Source organism: Myripristis murdjan, chromosome 3 (genome assembly GCF_902150065.1).
Source record: "Myripristis murdjan chromosome 3, fMyrMur1.1, whole genome shotgun sequence".
NCBI classification, from domain to species: Eukaryota; Metazoa; Chordata; class Actinopteri; order Holocentriformes; family Holocentridae; genus Myripristis; species Myripristis murdjan.
In genome coordinates this window covers 4098241-4116686 of record NC_043982.1, presented here as the reverse complement: position 1 = coordinate 4116686, position 18446 = coordinate 4098241, and the positions used below count along the sequence as shown (strand labels likewise).

Genomic DNA, 18446 nt, shown 5'->3' with positions numbered 1-18446 from the left:
CAACACAGCATTTATGGGATGTTTGCACAGGTCCATTCTACTGAAGGATCAGCCCTTGCTATTGCTAGCTCCTTTCTGTTTTGCTGTTACATGTATGTCACTTGGGACAACCCATGACTCAGAAAAACAGTTAGCAACAGACTAAAATTGTTCATTTTTACTGAGGTTTAGGAGGGAAACTCTTTTTTTCCATTTAGTTTTTCCAGTTTTTTAGGTTGATTGATCATGCTTCCTTTGAGTCTTAGTTTTAGTTTCAGTTTGAGTTAACTGTAATATCCTTGGTTCACATGCATGTACTCTTATGTGTAACCACATGTGTGTGTGGGTGTGTGGCTTTGCACCTCCAGGGCAGGCAGGAGGGGGTGGAGATTGACCCCTGGGAGGATGCTGACTACAGCATTTACAGAGTTACGGACCGCTTCGGCTTCATGCAGTAAGTCAGCGCTGCATTTCAGTTCACAGTGAGCTGCTGTTTGCTGTCAGTGAATGGCACTGTTTTGCAACCCGTCTTTTGTATCTGAATTTATTTCTCTGTTTTTCCTCCTCAGTGAGAATGAGCTGCCAGCCCCAACAGCACATGAGGAGAAGGTGAGACAGACACTGGAATCATCACAAAGCTCTGGGGTTGGGCAGCAGTGTCAAGTTTCTGCTATCCAATTGTCATCATATATGCTGACGATCTCTGGTGTATTTCTCTATGCCAGTGGTTCTTAATCTGTGGGTCAGGACACCCAGTGGGGTAGCCAGATCATTTCTGGGGTGTTGACAGAGGGGGAAAAAGTGGTATGCAAAATTAACATGATAATTTTTTTGAATTTTATTTTTTTCCCACTTTTCTTGTGAAATACTAAGTAGTTTTAAAGTGCGAGGCCTCCAATGATAATTAAGCAAATCGAACAACCTGAACAGGCGGTCATTCTTTAGGTGGACTGTTCACCATTCTGCATATGCAATCTGGGACAGGGGGTTGGCATTGCTTTAAGGGGTCACGATCCAAAAAAGATTGAGACGTACTGCATTATGCTGAAATGGATCTGGCCAAAATTTTTATCTCCTAAAAATGTCTGCTATAGATCATGATGACTACCAGGTAGAAGAGAGAGGCAACTGATTCTATTTATTTATTTATTCATTTGGCATTTCTGTTTTATTTGACAGTGACAGTAGAGAGAGACAGGAAAGGCAGGGGAGAGAGAGGGGATGAGGCAAGGACATGGTTAGGTTACGTATAATCAGGTGGTCAAATGTCAGTTAAAATACACCCAAAACAGAAAACCATTTACAGAAGAATGCCAACCAGATGTTGCAGTAGGTACACATTAACAAATGGATGACCTATTTTGCATATTCTAGTAGGCCTCTGCAATAGTGAAAAAAAACTTTGGGAATAACTGAAAATAGTAAGAAAAGGAAAATAATAAAAAAAATCATGGGGAAAAAATAAATACATAAAAAAATAAAAATTAAATATAAAAATAGCAAAACTAATTTTTAAAAGCAAAGTTTTAAATGTGCAAGGAAAGATACTTTTCACATGTCCTGGGTTGTATAGTCACCTGGGCCTTGTATGTGGGAAAGTTGGCATGTTTCAGCTTTTAATTTCAGTTAAATAGGCTATTGAAGCTAAACAGGCTTTTGTTTATTGCAACATAATATTTAGGATCTTCTTTGCTTTTTCATTAAGTTTTAAATCAAGTTGAGCATAACATTTGTCCCTGCATGTGGTTCACCATTTTTGTTCACCACTGAGTGTTGGGAGGCTGCATTTTTCATAGCTGAAGATCAAGGCCAATAAATCAGGGAGGGGATTTCTCATAATACTTGTCTAACTGCCCAGTTCATACTGTGACTTTCATAACTGACCTCTCATGATGCGTGTGTGTGTGTGTGTGTGTGTGTGTGTGTTCTCCATTACCAGAGAACTGATCCTTTCCTAGCCTGGCCAGTGACCCTGTGCCTCCCTCTCTATCATGCACCACCGTTTAACTGGATTAAAATCACTTCCAACCTTTTAAAAAAAACCTTCTAAAACACTTTTACACAGTAGACATGCATGCAAATGGAATGCACATTTTTGCATACAGAGACATGCAGCTTTGCAGAAGTGTTCTCAACTGCATTATCCAACACAGTTCACAAACTGCACTCCTGTCTCCTTCACAGCGGAAGCAGCTGGAGATAGAGCGGGTGGAGAAATGGCTGAAGATGGTGAAGAAATGGGATAAATACAAGAACAGTGACAGGGTGAGCATGAGCCCACACATACCAGACCTGAGTCACATGGTGATTGCAAACGCTTTTTATTGTTTATTTTAGCTCGAGAGCCAAAGAGGTTAGAGAATTACAGAAAAGTATGTGAAAGTCGGCGCCGGGGTCTCCAAGTGGTTAGTGAGACTGTCCTGTAGCCAGAAGGTCACAGATTTGATCCCTGCAACTGCCAGTGTCGTATCCATCAACTGTCAAACATCCTGTAGCAAGACTCTGAAGCTGTAGTTGGGTTGGATGATCGTGTGATTGTGTTAGCATAATGCCTAAAATGTAAGTCCCACTAGAAGGCACTTGGGAGAGTTCAAACCTCTGCTAACACTGAGCAATTCTCCAACTTGTTGTTACACCCAGGGGCGTGAATCCCAAATCCCCACCACCGCATCAACAGTTCCTTAAGGATAAAGTGTCCATCAAATTTCATGGAAATGCATTCATAGGTTTTTGAGAAATTCTGCTGACAGACAAACAAAAACATAGCCTCCCAGGTGGAAGTAGATATGTCATTTGCTGTGATCAGCAATTTACCTGATACTATCTTATACATTAAAGCTGCAGGAGGTCAGATATTATGTAAAAAAAAAAAATAAATAAATAAAAAGAAAAGAGAGAGAGAGAGAGAGAGAGAGAGAGAATCTTATCAGCTTAAAGCAAAATTCCACTTTAAATATAGTGTTGAGTACAGTTCCCTGGTTGTTATATGAGTACACATGGTGGTGAAATCTCCTCATTAGTTGCTCTGTGCTCCTCTGGGCTGCTATACTAGAATACTTTAGATAATTTGTATCTTTCCATTTACTTCCATAGCAAAACAGCTCCCAAAATAACACTTAACACTGGTAAAACTGGTCCCAGAGTTACACTCTCAGTGCAGAAATGAACACAAACAAAGCGGATGATGCCAATATAAGAAACAAAAAGGTCTTGCCCAGTTTTTGAGGAACTTAAATGGTGCTTTACTTGTTTTCCTGTTTGAATTGGAAAGTAGATCCGGTAGGTAGTGTCTGCAGGAAACTTCCACCTAGTATCCTTTTGCCAGGAAGAGACAGCCCGGTAGTACCTTTACAAATAATTGGAATTACATGGAGAGAAAAATTAGAGAGTAACAGAATTTTTTGCGGTACCCTAGTTGTTATTGAATGACATAATTTGTTGGAGGTCATTTGTTATTGTCTCCTACAGGCAGCAGCCAGGGGGACATAGTGTGTTTTTTTCTGTGTCTGTCTGTCTGTCTGCAGCTAATCTTAAAAACTACTGGGTCTGTTAGCCTTACTTTTTTTTTGTACACAGTTATGACTTTACAATGAAGAACCTCTCGCGGTTGTGGTGATTCAAAACCTTTGAAAAAAGTTTGTTTTGGCCATGTCTGCTCTTTCTCTTTATTCACTGTCTAGTTCACTCGACCACTGCTCTCTCTCCCTCCCTCTCTCCCTCTCTCTCTCTCTCTCTCTCTCTCTCTCTCTCTCTCTGTCTTTCTTTCTCCGTCAGGATTGCTATACACTGCTCCCTCACTATATTCACTCACTCGACCACTGCTGCTGTCTCTCTCTCTCTCTCTCTCTTCCATGATTGCTTTCTGTTGCTCCCTCACTTCATTTTCTGTCTAGTTTGCTCTTTTTAAAAAAAAAAAAAAAAAAAAATCCTGTCATGGCCATATTCACTCATATTGCAGGTGAAAAAATGCAGGATATGCATTGCATTTTTTGGGCGACTGACTCAGTGTGTGTATGCATGGGTGTGTGTGAGAGTGAGTGAGAGAGAGAAAGGGAAAGAGCGAGAAGATTGAAAGGGAAGGAGTGAGAGAGAGAACCGACCACCGACCATCTGCCGACTCGACCACCAGTATAATATGTGTAATAAAATGAAACAGATACAGAGAGAACAAGAAACAGATGAAGTTGAGAGGCTTTGGGAGTTTTATGGTATATTTTCTATACTGTTCTGTATTATATTTGAATCATACAATAATCACAGTAATATAGTTTGTTATTTGAGAAGCATTGGACTTCATGGTTTAGTTAATTTATTACACCGCACACCTACTTTACATTACTATGCACCATTTTCAAGCCATAACATTTTTTTTTTTTTTTTTAAGATTTGAATATTTTTTTCCTAGGCATTCATTTGTTTTTATTCATTTTGTTACGACACAAAAACCAACTAGCAAAGTTGGAATAAGTAATCCATCACAGTGATCCGACTACTCAGATTTATTTTTGTCACAATTAATTCGTCATTGCATGTTTTGAAAGTGACTGCAGGGCTGCTGATGTGCTCACAAGCTGGTGGGAAGCTCCAACATTTGAGACTGGCGGTGTCACAACCATAACTTTTGTCAACCAAGAAGCAATCAAATTCATATCATCCTTTTCACAATGTCCATGATAGCTTATTGTTTGGCTTGGTTTGATCTTCCAAAACCAAAACCGCTTGTCAATATAATGATGTTAAAGGTTCAAACTCAGTCCAAACACATCCCAAAGTGACTCCCAAACAGCAGTGAGCACCACTGTTACACCCATTATTCCTTGGAATAAAGCATCACATGTCAGCCCAGGCTCCAGGATCCAGCTGCTCAATGTCCAGGATCTCTGGATATTGAGCAGCTGCTTCTGGCAGAGAGTTGTGCAGAGTTGTGGTAATGTAGCTTTAAACTCACTGAGCTGGTCTATGCCATCCACTAAGAATGATTTCTGACAGCTATTCTGATCCAGATCTGATACACACACAAACACACCCACACATTTTGTGGGATTTAGTATAATTTTAGCAGTTAATTTCGGTGAATACTGTAGGAGGTGAAAAGTAGGCGATTACACGTACTAGTGACTGTGCTTTACAGCTTCACTCCACTAACCTCGGTGGTTTTGTTTACACAGTGTTTCTCATTTCCCTCCCTCCTCTCTCCTGTCAGATGATGAAGCGGGTGTACAAGGGCATCCCGCTGCAGCTGAGAGGCCAGGCCTGGGCTCTGATGCTGGACGTGGAAAAGGCGAAGAAGGAGAACGAGGGCAAATACGAGGTGCACACTTTGATGACTGTCGACGAACTTTGATGAGCACAAAGTCTTAAAAATGCAAATAATATGTTTTGTTAAAAAAAAAAAAGTGAGAGGACACCATTTCCGCAGCACGGGTGGATTTGGTGGAGGAGACACAACTCGAAACAGATAGTCTGACATTGAATTAATAGAAAGAAAGAGGTCAGAGGAGCAGATTGGGAGAGAACTTCACCTTCAACTCGACAACTGAAGGAAGTTTTCATTGATTTAACCAGAACCAAGAGCTGAACCTGACCTAAGCTTACCAAAGATATCTGTTAACTGAGCTTAACTGATCAACTTATGAAAATGGCATTTCCAGTTCCTGCTAGTGTTAGAATAACAGTGGAGTGGAGGAATGTTTTTTTTTTTTTTTTTTATAATACATAGTCTGCATGTCAGAGTCAATGCTCATTAAACAGTTTAAGAGGCTGTGTTGCATAATACACTGTAGGGCCATGCATGTGGACGTGAGCTTCTGTCACCTCCCCTGGATTTGTAAGTGTTTCTGGTCACCGTCCTACCAGATGGTCGACTGACCCCTAAAGCTCACATGGTCTGTCCTGCAATCATAACACAACTATGCAACACCGTCTGTGCCAATAATAACTGTACTGTATAAATATTACATTGTGACATAAATAAGCAGAAATATACAAAGCAAAAGGAGATATAATGCTATTTTGGAGATGAAAACATTGAACGTATTTGAAAATAAGTGATGTGGTTTGTAATTCACTTCAATTATTTGTCAAGAATTACACTGGATCTTACTAACATTCAGCCGCTACCATAGAAACAAGTCCGATTTCTTCAGGGTTGGGTAGGTTACTTTAAAAATTATTCCATTACAGGCACTAGTAACCTCTCCAAAACTGTAAGTCAGTAGTCAGAAAGTTAGTTTGTATATTAGTTTGCATATTTTTCATTATAAACATATACAACAGTTGACACTATCTAAATGGCCATATGACTTTATGACTTCTTTTTTGAAAGTATTCTCAGAAATCATTCTACTTTTTCCAAAGTATCTGTAAATGGAATCCAATACATTTAAATGCTTTTAGTATTTAGAATATGTAATGCTGTTACAGGCATGTCACCACCAGCCCTGTTTTTGTTGAACTGCTTCCTTGTTTTCTTGTCAGAAAATGAAAGAGCAAGCCCGACTGTACTCGTCTGAGATCAAACAGATAGACCTGGACATCAACAGGACCTTTCGAAACCACATCATGTTCATGGACCGCTTCGGAGTCAAGTACGTTTCATGTTGCTCAAACAAAGCTCGGCCTCCGTTTTCAGTTGGACTTGCCATCTGCTGTGAAACGTTTTTTTTTTATTTTTTATGAGGGTTAGCTCTTTTGAAACACTTTATTGATGCTCTAACCAGCAGTGTCAGGAGTGCTGTATCTGATTAAAGATGAAGCCTGCAGTTAGTGTTTAATGTGCTTGTGGTGTTAAATTAAAACCAAACTTTGTCAACCACTACTTAATCATTGTGCTTTTAGATTGTGAAGTTCTGCTTATTGAAATCAATCAAACTACTCATCAAAGGCATGATCAAGGCATCAAAGAGACAAATGCCCTCACACCATCCAACGCTAAAACTATGGCACAGCCTAGTTTATGGTTAAAGTAAGGGGAAAACAGTCATGTATGATTTGTAATTTTGCATATTTCATTATTTGTGCCAGGTTCGACAACTGATCATTAGATTTTTGAGTGCCAGTTAAAGGACCATACCAGTGATTTATTACCATTTCCCCACATTTTACATTGCAGCAAACCATTTTGCAAGTCATGCGGGTCTACTTAAGATTTCACAACGTATAATCAAAATCCTTTGATTTTTAAATTTGAATTTTTGGTTGAACACCCATCTCAGAATGTTATTCTTCTGTGGCAAACACTATTCATAAGCCACAGAACCGATAATCAGCTGGGGAAAGCAAATGTTTCCCTGGGGACTATTTTCTGGTAGAGATGCTCTTTCACTCCACCCACCCTGCGTTCCAATACCCATACTACCATACTATTTAGTAGGGAAAAAAAGAATTAGTATGTCCCAATACATACTAAACTACATACTTTGTAAGGGCAGCTGCAGTACATACTAAAAGTAAAAAGTATAAGTATGCGATTTGGAACGCAGGGCCAGTTTCAAGGCATCAAAACCCAACAGTGCTGCTGCTTTTAGGAAAACTAATGTGGACAACTTCATTACAGTGAGGGAATACTGGTGTGAAGTCTCTCAAAGTTCATTTTCATATTGCAGTGCAATGACTGGAAACCAATAACTGGAGAAAAGGGAGGAAAAAAAGATGTCTAAAATATGACTGTTTGCTTTGGGAAAAGATTTGCTCAAACATTTTGTCGATGTTACACTAAACATGCACAATCACTGGTTTGGTCCTTTTAAAATACAGTTGGTGCCACAGCTGTTGTGGAAGGACTTGATTTTCAACCTCAGTGTGAACCATAAAGAGAAAGGGAGAGAAAGAGCGAGAGGCTGGTTTGTTTGGAACCTGATCCAGTAACAGAGTGATGTCACTGACAGCTTAATAGACCACAGGCCTGTTCGGGAGCGGCAGTGGAAAGTCTGGGGCAGAAAACTTCCCACACAGAACGCTTCAATTTTGACCAGGACTTGAGCAAGCCCTGCAAAAATGCAACCATTTATAGCAAAAGAAAGCAGGGCTGGTGCTGTGCAGATGTGTCCTCTGCAACATGGTTAAGAGGAGGCTTTGCACCAGACATATAAGATCTAGCACTGATTCCTCTCCTCTCCTCCTTACAGGCAGCAGTCTCTGTTCCATGTCCTGTCTGCATACTCGGTCTACAACACGGTGAGTTGGATTTTCTGAGCCGGGTGAAGATGAGCTGTGTTTTCCCCTGCTCTCGTTTGCTCATGGTTCAGGACAGTAAACGTGCGCTGATGCAGGAGCTTTGGGTATGTGACACCAGCTGGCTCTCAGAGGCTGCTGGGAGGATGGCGTCATCGCACTAATGACACATGAACAGCCCACAGAGCCAACAAGCACAATCTCCAGCTGATGGAACTAACAGGCCATAGTGGAAAGTGCAGTTTTTTTCTCCAGCATTATTTCTCATGAAACGGAACCACAGTGGCTCATGTTAAAGTGAGCAACACGGTTACATTCACCTTCATCTGACTCACCTTTTTGTTCGTTTTCGACAGCTAACCTACTATCCTGCACTTGGTACTCCTCCAAACATCTGGCCAGTACGAGCCTCAGGAGTCACGTCATCTTTTGACAACTTTTGACGTTTTTAGCTTTTTTGAGACTTCCTGATCAAAACATGGATTGTCTATGAGAGGAATAAGTGGGGCTTTGGACATTTGGACATTTTATTTTATTATTTATACATGAAAAAAAAAAAAAACACATTTCTCATAAACTGAACATGACTGACCCACTGCTAAAGGCTAACTGGTTAGCCACATGATGAGTTGTAGTTGTAGTGATTGTCCTCCTCTTTATACTTTTCTTGTCATCACTGAACAAAGAAACGATCAGACATTTGGACATTTAGCCAGCTGTTTTTATGGCTCAGCAGCAAGCTAGAATTATTCTAGTCATACATTTATCGGGCAAAGCCTACAGAACAGTCCGCTATGTATTTAATGTGTGCTGCAGTGTTAGCTTTTTGTTAGCAACATGCTAATTGGAAGTGGCAATAGAGTTCAGTGGATCCAGTCTGATTTAAAGGAGAAATGTTTAGATAAAAATGGAATTTGATTTGAAAAGAAGATCTTAGGAGAAGTAGAAGATTGATTTTCAGGTTGATGTCATGATACACTATATTACCAAAAGTATTCGCTCACCTGCCTTTACTCATACTATGAACTGAAGTGCCATCCCATTCCTAACCCATAGAGTTCAATATGATGTCGGTCCACCTTTTGCAGCTATTACAGCTTCAACTCTTCTGGGAAGACTGTCCACAAGGTTGAGGAGAGTGTTTATAGGAATTTTTGACCATTCTTCCAAAAGCGCATTGGTGAGGTCACACACTGATGTTGGTCGAGAAGGCCTGGCTCTCAGTCTCCGCTCTAATTCATCCCAAAGGTGTTCTATCGGGTTCAGGTCAGGACTCTGTGCAGGCCAGTCAAGTTCATCCACACCAGACTCTGTCATCCATGTCTTTATGGACCTTGCTTTGTGCACTGGTGCACAGTCATGTTGGAAGAGGAAGGGGCCCGCTCCAAACTGTTCCCACAAGGTTGGGAGCATGGAATTGTCCAAAATGTTTTGGTATCCTGAAGCATTCAAAGTTCCTTTCACTGGAACTAAGGGGCCAAGCCCAGCTCCTGAAAAACAACCCCACACCATAATTCCTCCTCCACCAAATTTCACAGTCGGCACAATGCAGTCTGAAATGTACCGTTCTCCTGGCAACCTCCAAACCCAGACTCGTCCATCAGATTGCCAGATGGAAAAGCGTGATTCATCACTCCAGAGAACGCGTCTCCACTGCTCTAGAGGCCAGTGGCGGCGTGCTTTACACCATTGCATCCGACGCTTTGCATTGCACTTGGTGATGTGTGGCTTGGCTGCAGCTGCTCGGCCATGGAAACCCATTCCATGAAGCTCTCTGCGTACTGTACTTGGGCTAATCTGAAGGTCACATGAAGTTTGTAGCTCTGTAGCAATTGACTGTGCAGAAAGTCGGCGACCTCTTTGCACTATGCGCTTCAGCATCCGCTGACCCCTCTCCGTCACTTTACGTGGCCTACCACTTCGTGGCTGAGTTGCTGTTGTTCCCAAACGCTTCCATTTTGTTATAATAGAGCTGACAGTTGACTGTGGAATATTTAGGAGCGAGGAAATTTCACGACTGGATTTGTTGCACAGGTGGCATCCTATGACAGTTCCACGCTGGAATTCACTGAGCTCCTGAGAGCGGCCCATTCTTTCACAAATGTCTTGTTTCACAGTCTGCATGCCTGAGTGCTTGATTTTATACACCTGTGGCCAGGCCAAGTGATTAGGACACCTGATTCTGATCATTTGAATGGGTGAGCGAATACTTTTGGTAATATAGTGTATTATGGGTTGAGATCGGTTGGTTCTTGCCTATGCCAAGCACACATCGTTCTTAATTATACAGGGAAAAATATTGTATTTGAAAAATTATATTGTAATTTGATATAAGAATACAAAGAATTGTTTTTTGTATTTTTTAGCATATGTTGTTAAATACACAATGTGACCAACGATGTGATATAAAAAGGCTATAGGGCCTTTTTCATTTCATCTCGACTTTAAACATTGACTTAAATCACAAACTAGGGACGTTTACATGAAAACCCCATGGATTTTCCCCAGAGAGAAAACATGTTTTCGGCATGCCATATTTGTTGCTGCAGTTTATGTGGCTGCTGTGTCTTGATGCGATATTATTCGAATAGAAAAATATAATCCGCCACAAAAAAAGGCTCCAGTGGGTCTGCAGTGTCTGTTGTTGATGTTGACACCGGTTGCCATGGTTCTGTTGTCGCTATGGTAACACGTGCATGATGAACAGGATCCCATATGCTCACAATTGCAATGGAGAACCAAAGGGTACCAATTGTGTGCCATCCGGTGCCAAAGCAGACTCCGAGCCAGCAGGGTAACAGAGCAGTGCTCCTGCAGTGGAAAAAACAAAGCTGACTCTCTTCCATTTGACCCTCGCCTGCAGGAGGTGAGCTACTGCCAGGGAATGAGTCAGATTGCGGCCCTGCTGCTCATGTACATGAACGAGGAAGATGCCTTTTGGGCCCTGTCACAGCTGCTGACCAATCAGAAACATGGCATGCATGGTGAGATGACCACTACAGCAAAAACACGCCTCTACACAGTGAACTGACCAGATATTATGCGCTCAAAGGCAACATGATCCTTTTCCTGTACTGCTCCACAAACACATCGTTCTCCTGTATGCTTTCAAGCAAATTTTTTTATTTCATTTAAGCAACATATACACATGGATGCTACGTCTTTGACAGTCCTCTTCTTTAGCAGCGATACTTAAAGGGGTAGATCACGCCTTTTGAAAAATGTGATATTTTTTCACTGACCCCCTATGTAGTGTTCTGTAGCACATTAGTGGTGCTATCTTCCTCCCATTGTGGAAGTGCTGGATACTGACTGGATGCTCCGCTACTTGAATGATTCAGAGTGGTATTATGTAGGATTAAAAACACCTCCCTTCTCTCATTTTTGCAGGGTTTTTTGTCCCTGGGTTCCCCAAACTTCAGCGATTCCAGGCACATCATGATCAGATTATTTCCAAACTCATCCCCAAGCTGAAGAAACATCTGGTGAGATCACCACTTTGCTGGTTATGCAACACATTCATAGTTTCATAACAGTAAATTAGGACGGGGAAACAACACTGTGGAACAAGAATGCAGATATGCGATGCCGTTGATGTGTTGTCGCTAACAGTGTGCCGTAGATCTGTGCTGACTCTCTCTGCCACTTCATCTCCCTCTCTCCGTGATTTTGCTGCTATCACTCTCTCTCCATCTCTCTTGCTCTCTGCCTTCCCAGGATAGAGAGCAGATGTCTGCAGGGATTTATAGCACCAAATGGTTCCTACAATGCTTCATTGACAGGGTGAGAAACAAGTTTGATTGATGGGTTCTCTCTCCAGCCTTGCATCCAGTTCTGATCTCTCATCCCCACATATGATTGATATTTACATCAATTCATTTCAAGTAATATTCCACAGCATTTTCACATAAATAAATGTGTGCTTTGCTATTCTATTTCTCTATTTGATTGAACACAATTTGGACTCAAGTCATATCCAGATCATAAAAGCTCAGTATCTAGTAACTTTTCCTGGGAGAATTCCTCTGCTGCACAGGGAGCGATGTGTTGTATGTTTACGGCTTGTTTGGAACAGAGAAACTGCAATAGCCACCATGACACAGCAGGCAAAGGAAAGAGCGCCACCTACAGAAACTTCAACTTCATCAGCAGAAAATCCAAAGAGAAAGACGTAACAGTGCTGTCCACACTGTTTGAACGAGTTGATCTAATGAAGTGCAGTGCAGACACGCCACAGTCATGAGCACTGAGCGCCAAAGATGGAGACAAAATAATAAAGTGTGGATTTTGCAGATAGCCACTTTAAAGGATCATCCCAGTGCCTTTTATTGGTCTCCATTTATTCAGAGACTTCAAACTTTCTTCACGCCAGTATTCCATCACCGTAATAAAGTCATGCTAGGTTAGTTTTCCTAAATGCCGCAGCGCTGTTGTGCTGTGAAACGCTCACTCCGCCAGTGAAAATAGCCCCGGGGAAACATTTGCTTTTGTGCAGCTAATTTTCAGTGCCTTTGTTTATGAATGGCGATGACGATTTTAGCTGCAGAAAGAACATTACAAGGTGACTGTTCTCAATCAAAAATTGGAATTTGAAAATCAAGGTATTTTGATTTTATGTCGTGAAATCTTTAGTACTCTTTAATCTTAAGTAGAAATCTTTAGTAAAATGTGGCTGAACTGAAATAAATGGGCCAAACATTCAAAATAAGTGGGCTTGTCTTTGAAAGATGATTTTTCATCATTACAGCAAAGGGAATGGCTATTGATATTTGAGCTAAGGGACTGTATTAGAACAAAACATTAAGAGTTGTTAGACTAAACTACTATTAGTCTCCTACATGCATGCCCACAATCCTGTGGTGGTGGTGGTTTGGCCGGGCTAAGCCGCTGTCAGCACTTCTTCATCCTGCTGAGTCTCAACACTGAGATGGGCCTGTAGGTTTCTGCGGTCTGGGAAAGCACCAAACAAACCTCCTGACTCCAACTAGATACAACGAGGAAGAGAAGTGGAGCTATCTGAACCCATGGGCATAAACAAATCCAAATAAATTGCAGCCACACATTAATGGGGCATGGAGACAGAGGAGGCAGTCATATTGTGACTTGTGTTTGTCTTTCTGCAGACGCCGTTCACCCTGACCCTTCGCCTGTGGGACATTTTCATCCTGGAAGGAGAGAGGCTTCTCACTGCCATGTCCTACACTATTCTGAAAATACACAAGAGTAAGGAGAGGGGAGCGACTCGCTCAAAGGAATATTTCCGTTGTTACCTCTTCACTTTCATGTCAGCTCAATCTCAACTGAAGTTGGTCGGATTACCTAACATACAATGAGTTATCCCCTGTAATTCCATCTCAGGCTTCTCCAACACTATTGACGTTAACAGGTCCATCATTTAAACGGTCCAGATTTGGTTTCCTATCAAAAAATTGTTGAACCAATCAGTGCACCTGAAGGACTACAGACGTGGTTTAGGTGATGATGACATGTGAAGCTACAGTACCCTGAACTGGGAAACAGGTCAGGGCAAACAGTTTGTTTAGCTGCAGTGTCGTGTCATAGGACATTCATTTGGACTGTCAGCTCATGATTGATAGATGGTTGATCCAATCACCTGCTACGTATTTTATGTAAACAGCGTCTGCCACCTTTTCCAAACAGTTTGAGTCCAGCCGTGCCCAGACTGGGTTGTGTGTAGTAAACAGCAGTAACGAAGTATCAGTGTGGCTGTGCAAGGCCAGAGCAGTGAGAACAGTCAGTCTGCTGTGGAGGGATACAGTCCTCAAAGTCGTTCACCATCATTTCTGCTGCTATTAAAAGTATACCAATGATTACTGCTGTTTTTATCACTAATATCACTCATGCACCTGCTTAGGCCACTGTTACTGCATTATTATATCTATCATTACTGTTACACATGTTACAACTGCTACTACTACCACCGCTACTACTACTACATTTGTTAGTACACTATTACAACTAGTTCATGTGCTTTGATCACTATTACTGCTGTTATTTCCACTCTGCCTGCTGCATGGCTGTGTTGTAGCTCCTGTGGACGGAAGCTACAGAAACTCTTTGGTTTCCTTAGCCCTCGGGCTCTTTGAGTTTCTATCAGCTTTGTAGCTCTTTAAATTGACTGAACAGTCCCAGAGTGCTCCCCCACCCCGGCAGGGCTTGTTTCCACGTCTCTAGCCAATATGACTCTTGGCACCGTGGTGAGACCAGAACTGTGTCTTGGAGACTTCCCGAGGTTCTATCGACTTGGTCAAATTAACTCAGCACCCCCAAAATCATCCCCACAGTGATGTGATTTTTTTTTTCTCTAGCACTTACCATTTTACTACAGTGCTGTTAAAGCACTTCATAGCAGTTCCAGAGTATGGCTCTGGGATTTCCCCAGGTTCTATTGATTTCACACCACTTTAAATCATCTCAGTACCTCCTGAAATCCCCCCATAAGACTTGTATCCACGTCTCTAGTGACGAGAGTTCTGAAGCTATGGGACTCACAAGTTGGCCGGCTGGTGGCTTTAGAGGGAAGGTCATGGGGTCACCAAAATAATGGGGCTTCATCCTTTAGGCAACATAAATACTGTCACCAAATTTCATGGTGATCCACCAAAATGATTTGGAGATATGTTGCTCTGAACCTAACTGCTGACCAACTGACCAACACAGTGATGACACTTAGCCCCGTCTCCCAGTGGGCCAAAAATACAGGACTTAACAAGGTAATTACTGGACTTTTGGACCTACAGTGCAATTATTTGGTTACAAAACACTTGACTGATGCTGCACAAGCTGGTTGGAGACATTTGATGATGGACATAATGATTTAATTTGGAGCTGTAAAAAGGTGACCTTGTTATTTTCAAGCTGGGAATTCAGCTGTAATGGATGCTAACTCAGTGTGTGTCTGGTTTCCCTTCCAGCTTCAGTGGAGATTGGACTGACATTGTGGAGAGATGATAAAAAACTACATTTTCATTTTGTGGTGAACCACACCTAAGAATGTTATCATAGTAAACAAAACATTAAAGGTTATGTGTATGGTTTTACCATACCAGATACATAACATCAAGTGTTGTTATTGTGTTATTGTGTGTGTGTGTGTGTGTGTGTGTGTGTGTGTGTGTGTACAGAGCGTCTTCTGAAGATGTCCCTGGAGGAGCTCAGAGAGTTCCTGCAGGAGAGGATCGCTCAGACCTTCTTCTACAGCGATGATGTCATCATCGAGCAGCTGCAGGCCTCCATGACAGAACTACGCAAGATGAAGCTGGACCTTCCACCCCCAGGTACAGAGGCTCATCTTCTTATATCTATCTTCTTATATCACCAGCATTGGGTGGTAATGTATTGCACTCAGCCACACATTAAAGGGATAGTTCACCCATTCTGACAAAACTTCCCCTCTAGTTGTTCTGTAGGACAGTAGTGTTTCTATCTTCCTCTCATTGTTACTGAGTGCTGGATACTGGCTGGATGCTCCACATGCTAACATGTTAGCCTCCTGCCAGTGAGGTGGACTTCCCCCCAGCTAACATTCTGAAAAATAACATGACTTACACATTATGTACATGGGATTATGAATCAGTACTGTTTCTCATACCACCTGATTATCTCACATTTAAAAGGATGGTAAACCCAGTTAAAAACAGGGATTTTCTTATTTGGAATTACATTGTCCATCAAGATTTGAGAGTTCTTAAAAGTAAGCAACAGATTCTCATAGTCGCATGATGTTTTCTACACCCACTGATGCCAATAAAAGCATTAAAAAAAAAACAAAAATACACATTTTAGTTTACTATTCCTGTACGCATCAGTTAAGTTTCTTCTGGTAAATTAACAATGGTTTCCATCTTTTCATATTCATCACATTGTCCATCATTTTGCATGGACCCTGACATGATGTGGACAGTAATTGCATAAATGACAACTCAAATGTATCTGTATATCTCTATATCTCTATATGTCTATATAGATATCTCTATATCTCTATATCTCTATGTAGATATATATGTATCTATGTAACCGGTTGGATGCGACTCTGCGTTGTAGGAAGGGTCTGAGACGATTACACCTTTGGAGGCAGTCTCCATTTATTTCACTCCTGACAAATGGCATATAAAAAATATTTCCCTCCAGTCAGCTCCCCCAAAACACTGCGCCCCTCTCCCATGGAGATCAGTAACAAAAGGGCAAAGGCAAAATGACACAAAATTAAGGATGGAACATATCATACCTGACAAAAGGCATATAAAAAATATTTCCCTCCAGTCAGCTCCCCCAAAACACTGCGCCCCTAAAAATTAAATGATTAATAAACATGTTAAAACACATAGCAAGCACCTCACAGCCAGCTGTTAAACATATAAACACAATCAAACGATGCTAACTCACAGAAACTTCCTAGCTACAAGACCGCTTACCTCTCCCGTGGAGATCAATAACAAAAGGGGCGGTAAGGGCGCGAAAAACACAATATATAGGGGCGGTGCCACACAATATAAGAACGTTGGGGGTACAGACACAAATTTATGTTCCGCTCCCTATGAACTGACTCGGAGGCCCAACCTGTCAGGTACTAAATGAATAAAAATAAAATAAATGTAAAAAACAGTACACAGATTTTGGGTAATTATAACAGTAATAATTATAACAAACAATAACTACTGTACATAATGTTATATATTTGCCTGCTGCACGATTGACCCTGTTACATCTATATAGAGATATAGAGATATATAAATATATATGTGTGTGTGTGTGTGTGTGTGTGTGTGTGTGTAAAAATAAATGTATATGGAATATGAAAACTATAAACATGAAACAGAATATAAATTTAAAGTGAAAAGCAAAACAAGACTCAAACAATGTATTTGTTGTAAAAATGTGTCTAGGGAAACCTGAGGAGTTGCCTCGTAAGCCCTTGGGCCAAGAGCTGCCTGTGCTGCTGAGTCCAGTCCAGCCGCCCAGAGGGAAGCCATCCTCAGCCAGCGGTTTTCCTGCAGCAGCCTTGAGTCTCCACATTATCTCCCACCAGCCAGACACCATATCCCCAGACCAGAGCCCCTCAAAGGACCCCAGGGATCTTGACGCTCTGAATGAGGAGGAGGCCCCGCTGCCTTCTCCAGACCCCATCATCATCCACAGTCAAGCCCCACTCACCCCTGATGGCTCCCCGCTGACAGGGCCTCCCCCTTACCAGCCCCCGGGGAGTGAAGCAGCAGTTATGAAGGATCATGACTCCACTCCACACTCTCCAGATCACGAGACGGATGAGGTTTTAACTGACCCAGTGGTTACCACACCAATTCAGTCAGCTTCACAGCTCACAGACACACTCTCACAGCACTCCGCAGACGATCCCACCATGGCTGCCTGCTCGGCCATCAGCTCCGACCAAGCCTCGTGCAGCGTCCCGCAGACTCTTTCATCCGCCACGGCCCAGGTCACTCTGCAGCCCTCTGACCTGACCCAATCTGAGAGCCTGTCGGAGGCAGAGATGGCTGAGGACAGTTATCTGGCTCAGCTGCTAGAGGAGGCCTGTGCTCTGCCTACTAATGGGGATGTATGCAAGGATACAAAAGAAGGATCAGAGGCAACGCAGTCTCCTAAAATTTCTTGAAATGATCACAAACTCTGAAACGCAGATTACACGGTGTTCACATTGCTCTACCACAAACTGGATTATGTGTCAAAAGCATGAGTTGGACATGCCATTTTGACCTATTTGTCACATGTAAGTAAAGAAAAACAGTCCAGCACTGAGAATAATGTAGACTCAACCATCAAATTACATGCTTATCCCATATATTTTATCATCTGAGTCTAAGTGGCTCAACTGACCCTCAATTTTGCATAGTACATAGCCTCTAAAGCAAAACTGAAGTTTGTTATAGTGTTTGGTTGTGTAGGAATTAGAGTCCACATGGTGGTGAAATATCCTCATTAGTTGCTCCATGCTCTCCTTGGCTTCTGATACAGAATACTGTAATTGTATCTCTCCGCTCATTTAGCATGAGACCGCTGGTCCCAAAATAACACCTTTAGCACAGAAATTAACCTGAACATGAATGTTTTTGCAATAAAAAAAAAACACAAGCCCCAGTGCCCTTTTTTTTTTTTTTTTTTTTTTTTTAAGAAAGTAAGCAGCTCTTTTCTTCTTTTTTTCCTATTTGAATTGAAAAGGAGACCTGGCAGGTAGCATCTGCATGAAACTTCTGCATAGTAACCTTACGCCAGGAAGAAATGGCCTGATAGTACTTTAACAAATAACTGTAATTACA

The 18446-nt window shown here is 41.7% G+C and overlaps 1 protein-coding gene across 1 annotated transcript in view; it reads left to right on the top strand.

The window, feature by feature from the left end:
- Positions 1-18446, top strand: part of LOC115376401 (USP6 N-terminal-like protein) — a 32672-nt gene extending 14226 nt beyond the window's left edge. Inside the window, exons 3-14 of the mRNA XM_030075963.1 lie at positions 348-433; positions 549-588; positions 2164-2244; positions 5183-5290; positions 6457-6566; positions 8106-8154; positions 11015-11135; positions 11542-11636; positions 11869-11934; positions 13275-13374; positions 15297-15449; positions 17058-18446. Coding sequence (XP_029931823.1) covers positions 348-433; positions 549-588; positions 2164-2244; positions 5183-5290; positions 6457-6566; positions 8106-8154; positions 11015-11135; positions 11542-11636; positions 11869-11934; positions 13275-13374; positions 15297-15449; positions 17058-17785 — 1737 coding nt within the window. The 3' untranslated portion in view covers positions 17786-18446. The remainder of the gene's footprint in view (positions 1-347; positions 434-548; positions 589-2163; positions 2245-5182; positions 5291-6456; positions 6567-8105; positions 8155-11014; positions 11136-11541; positions 11637-11868; positions 11935-13274; positions 13375-15296; positions 15450-17057) is intronic.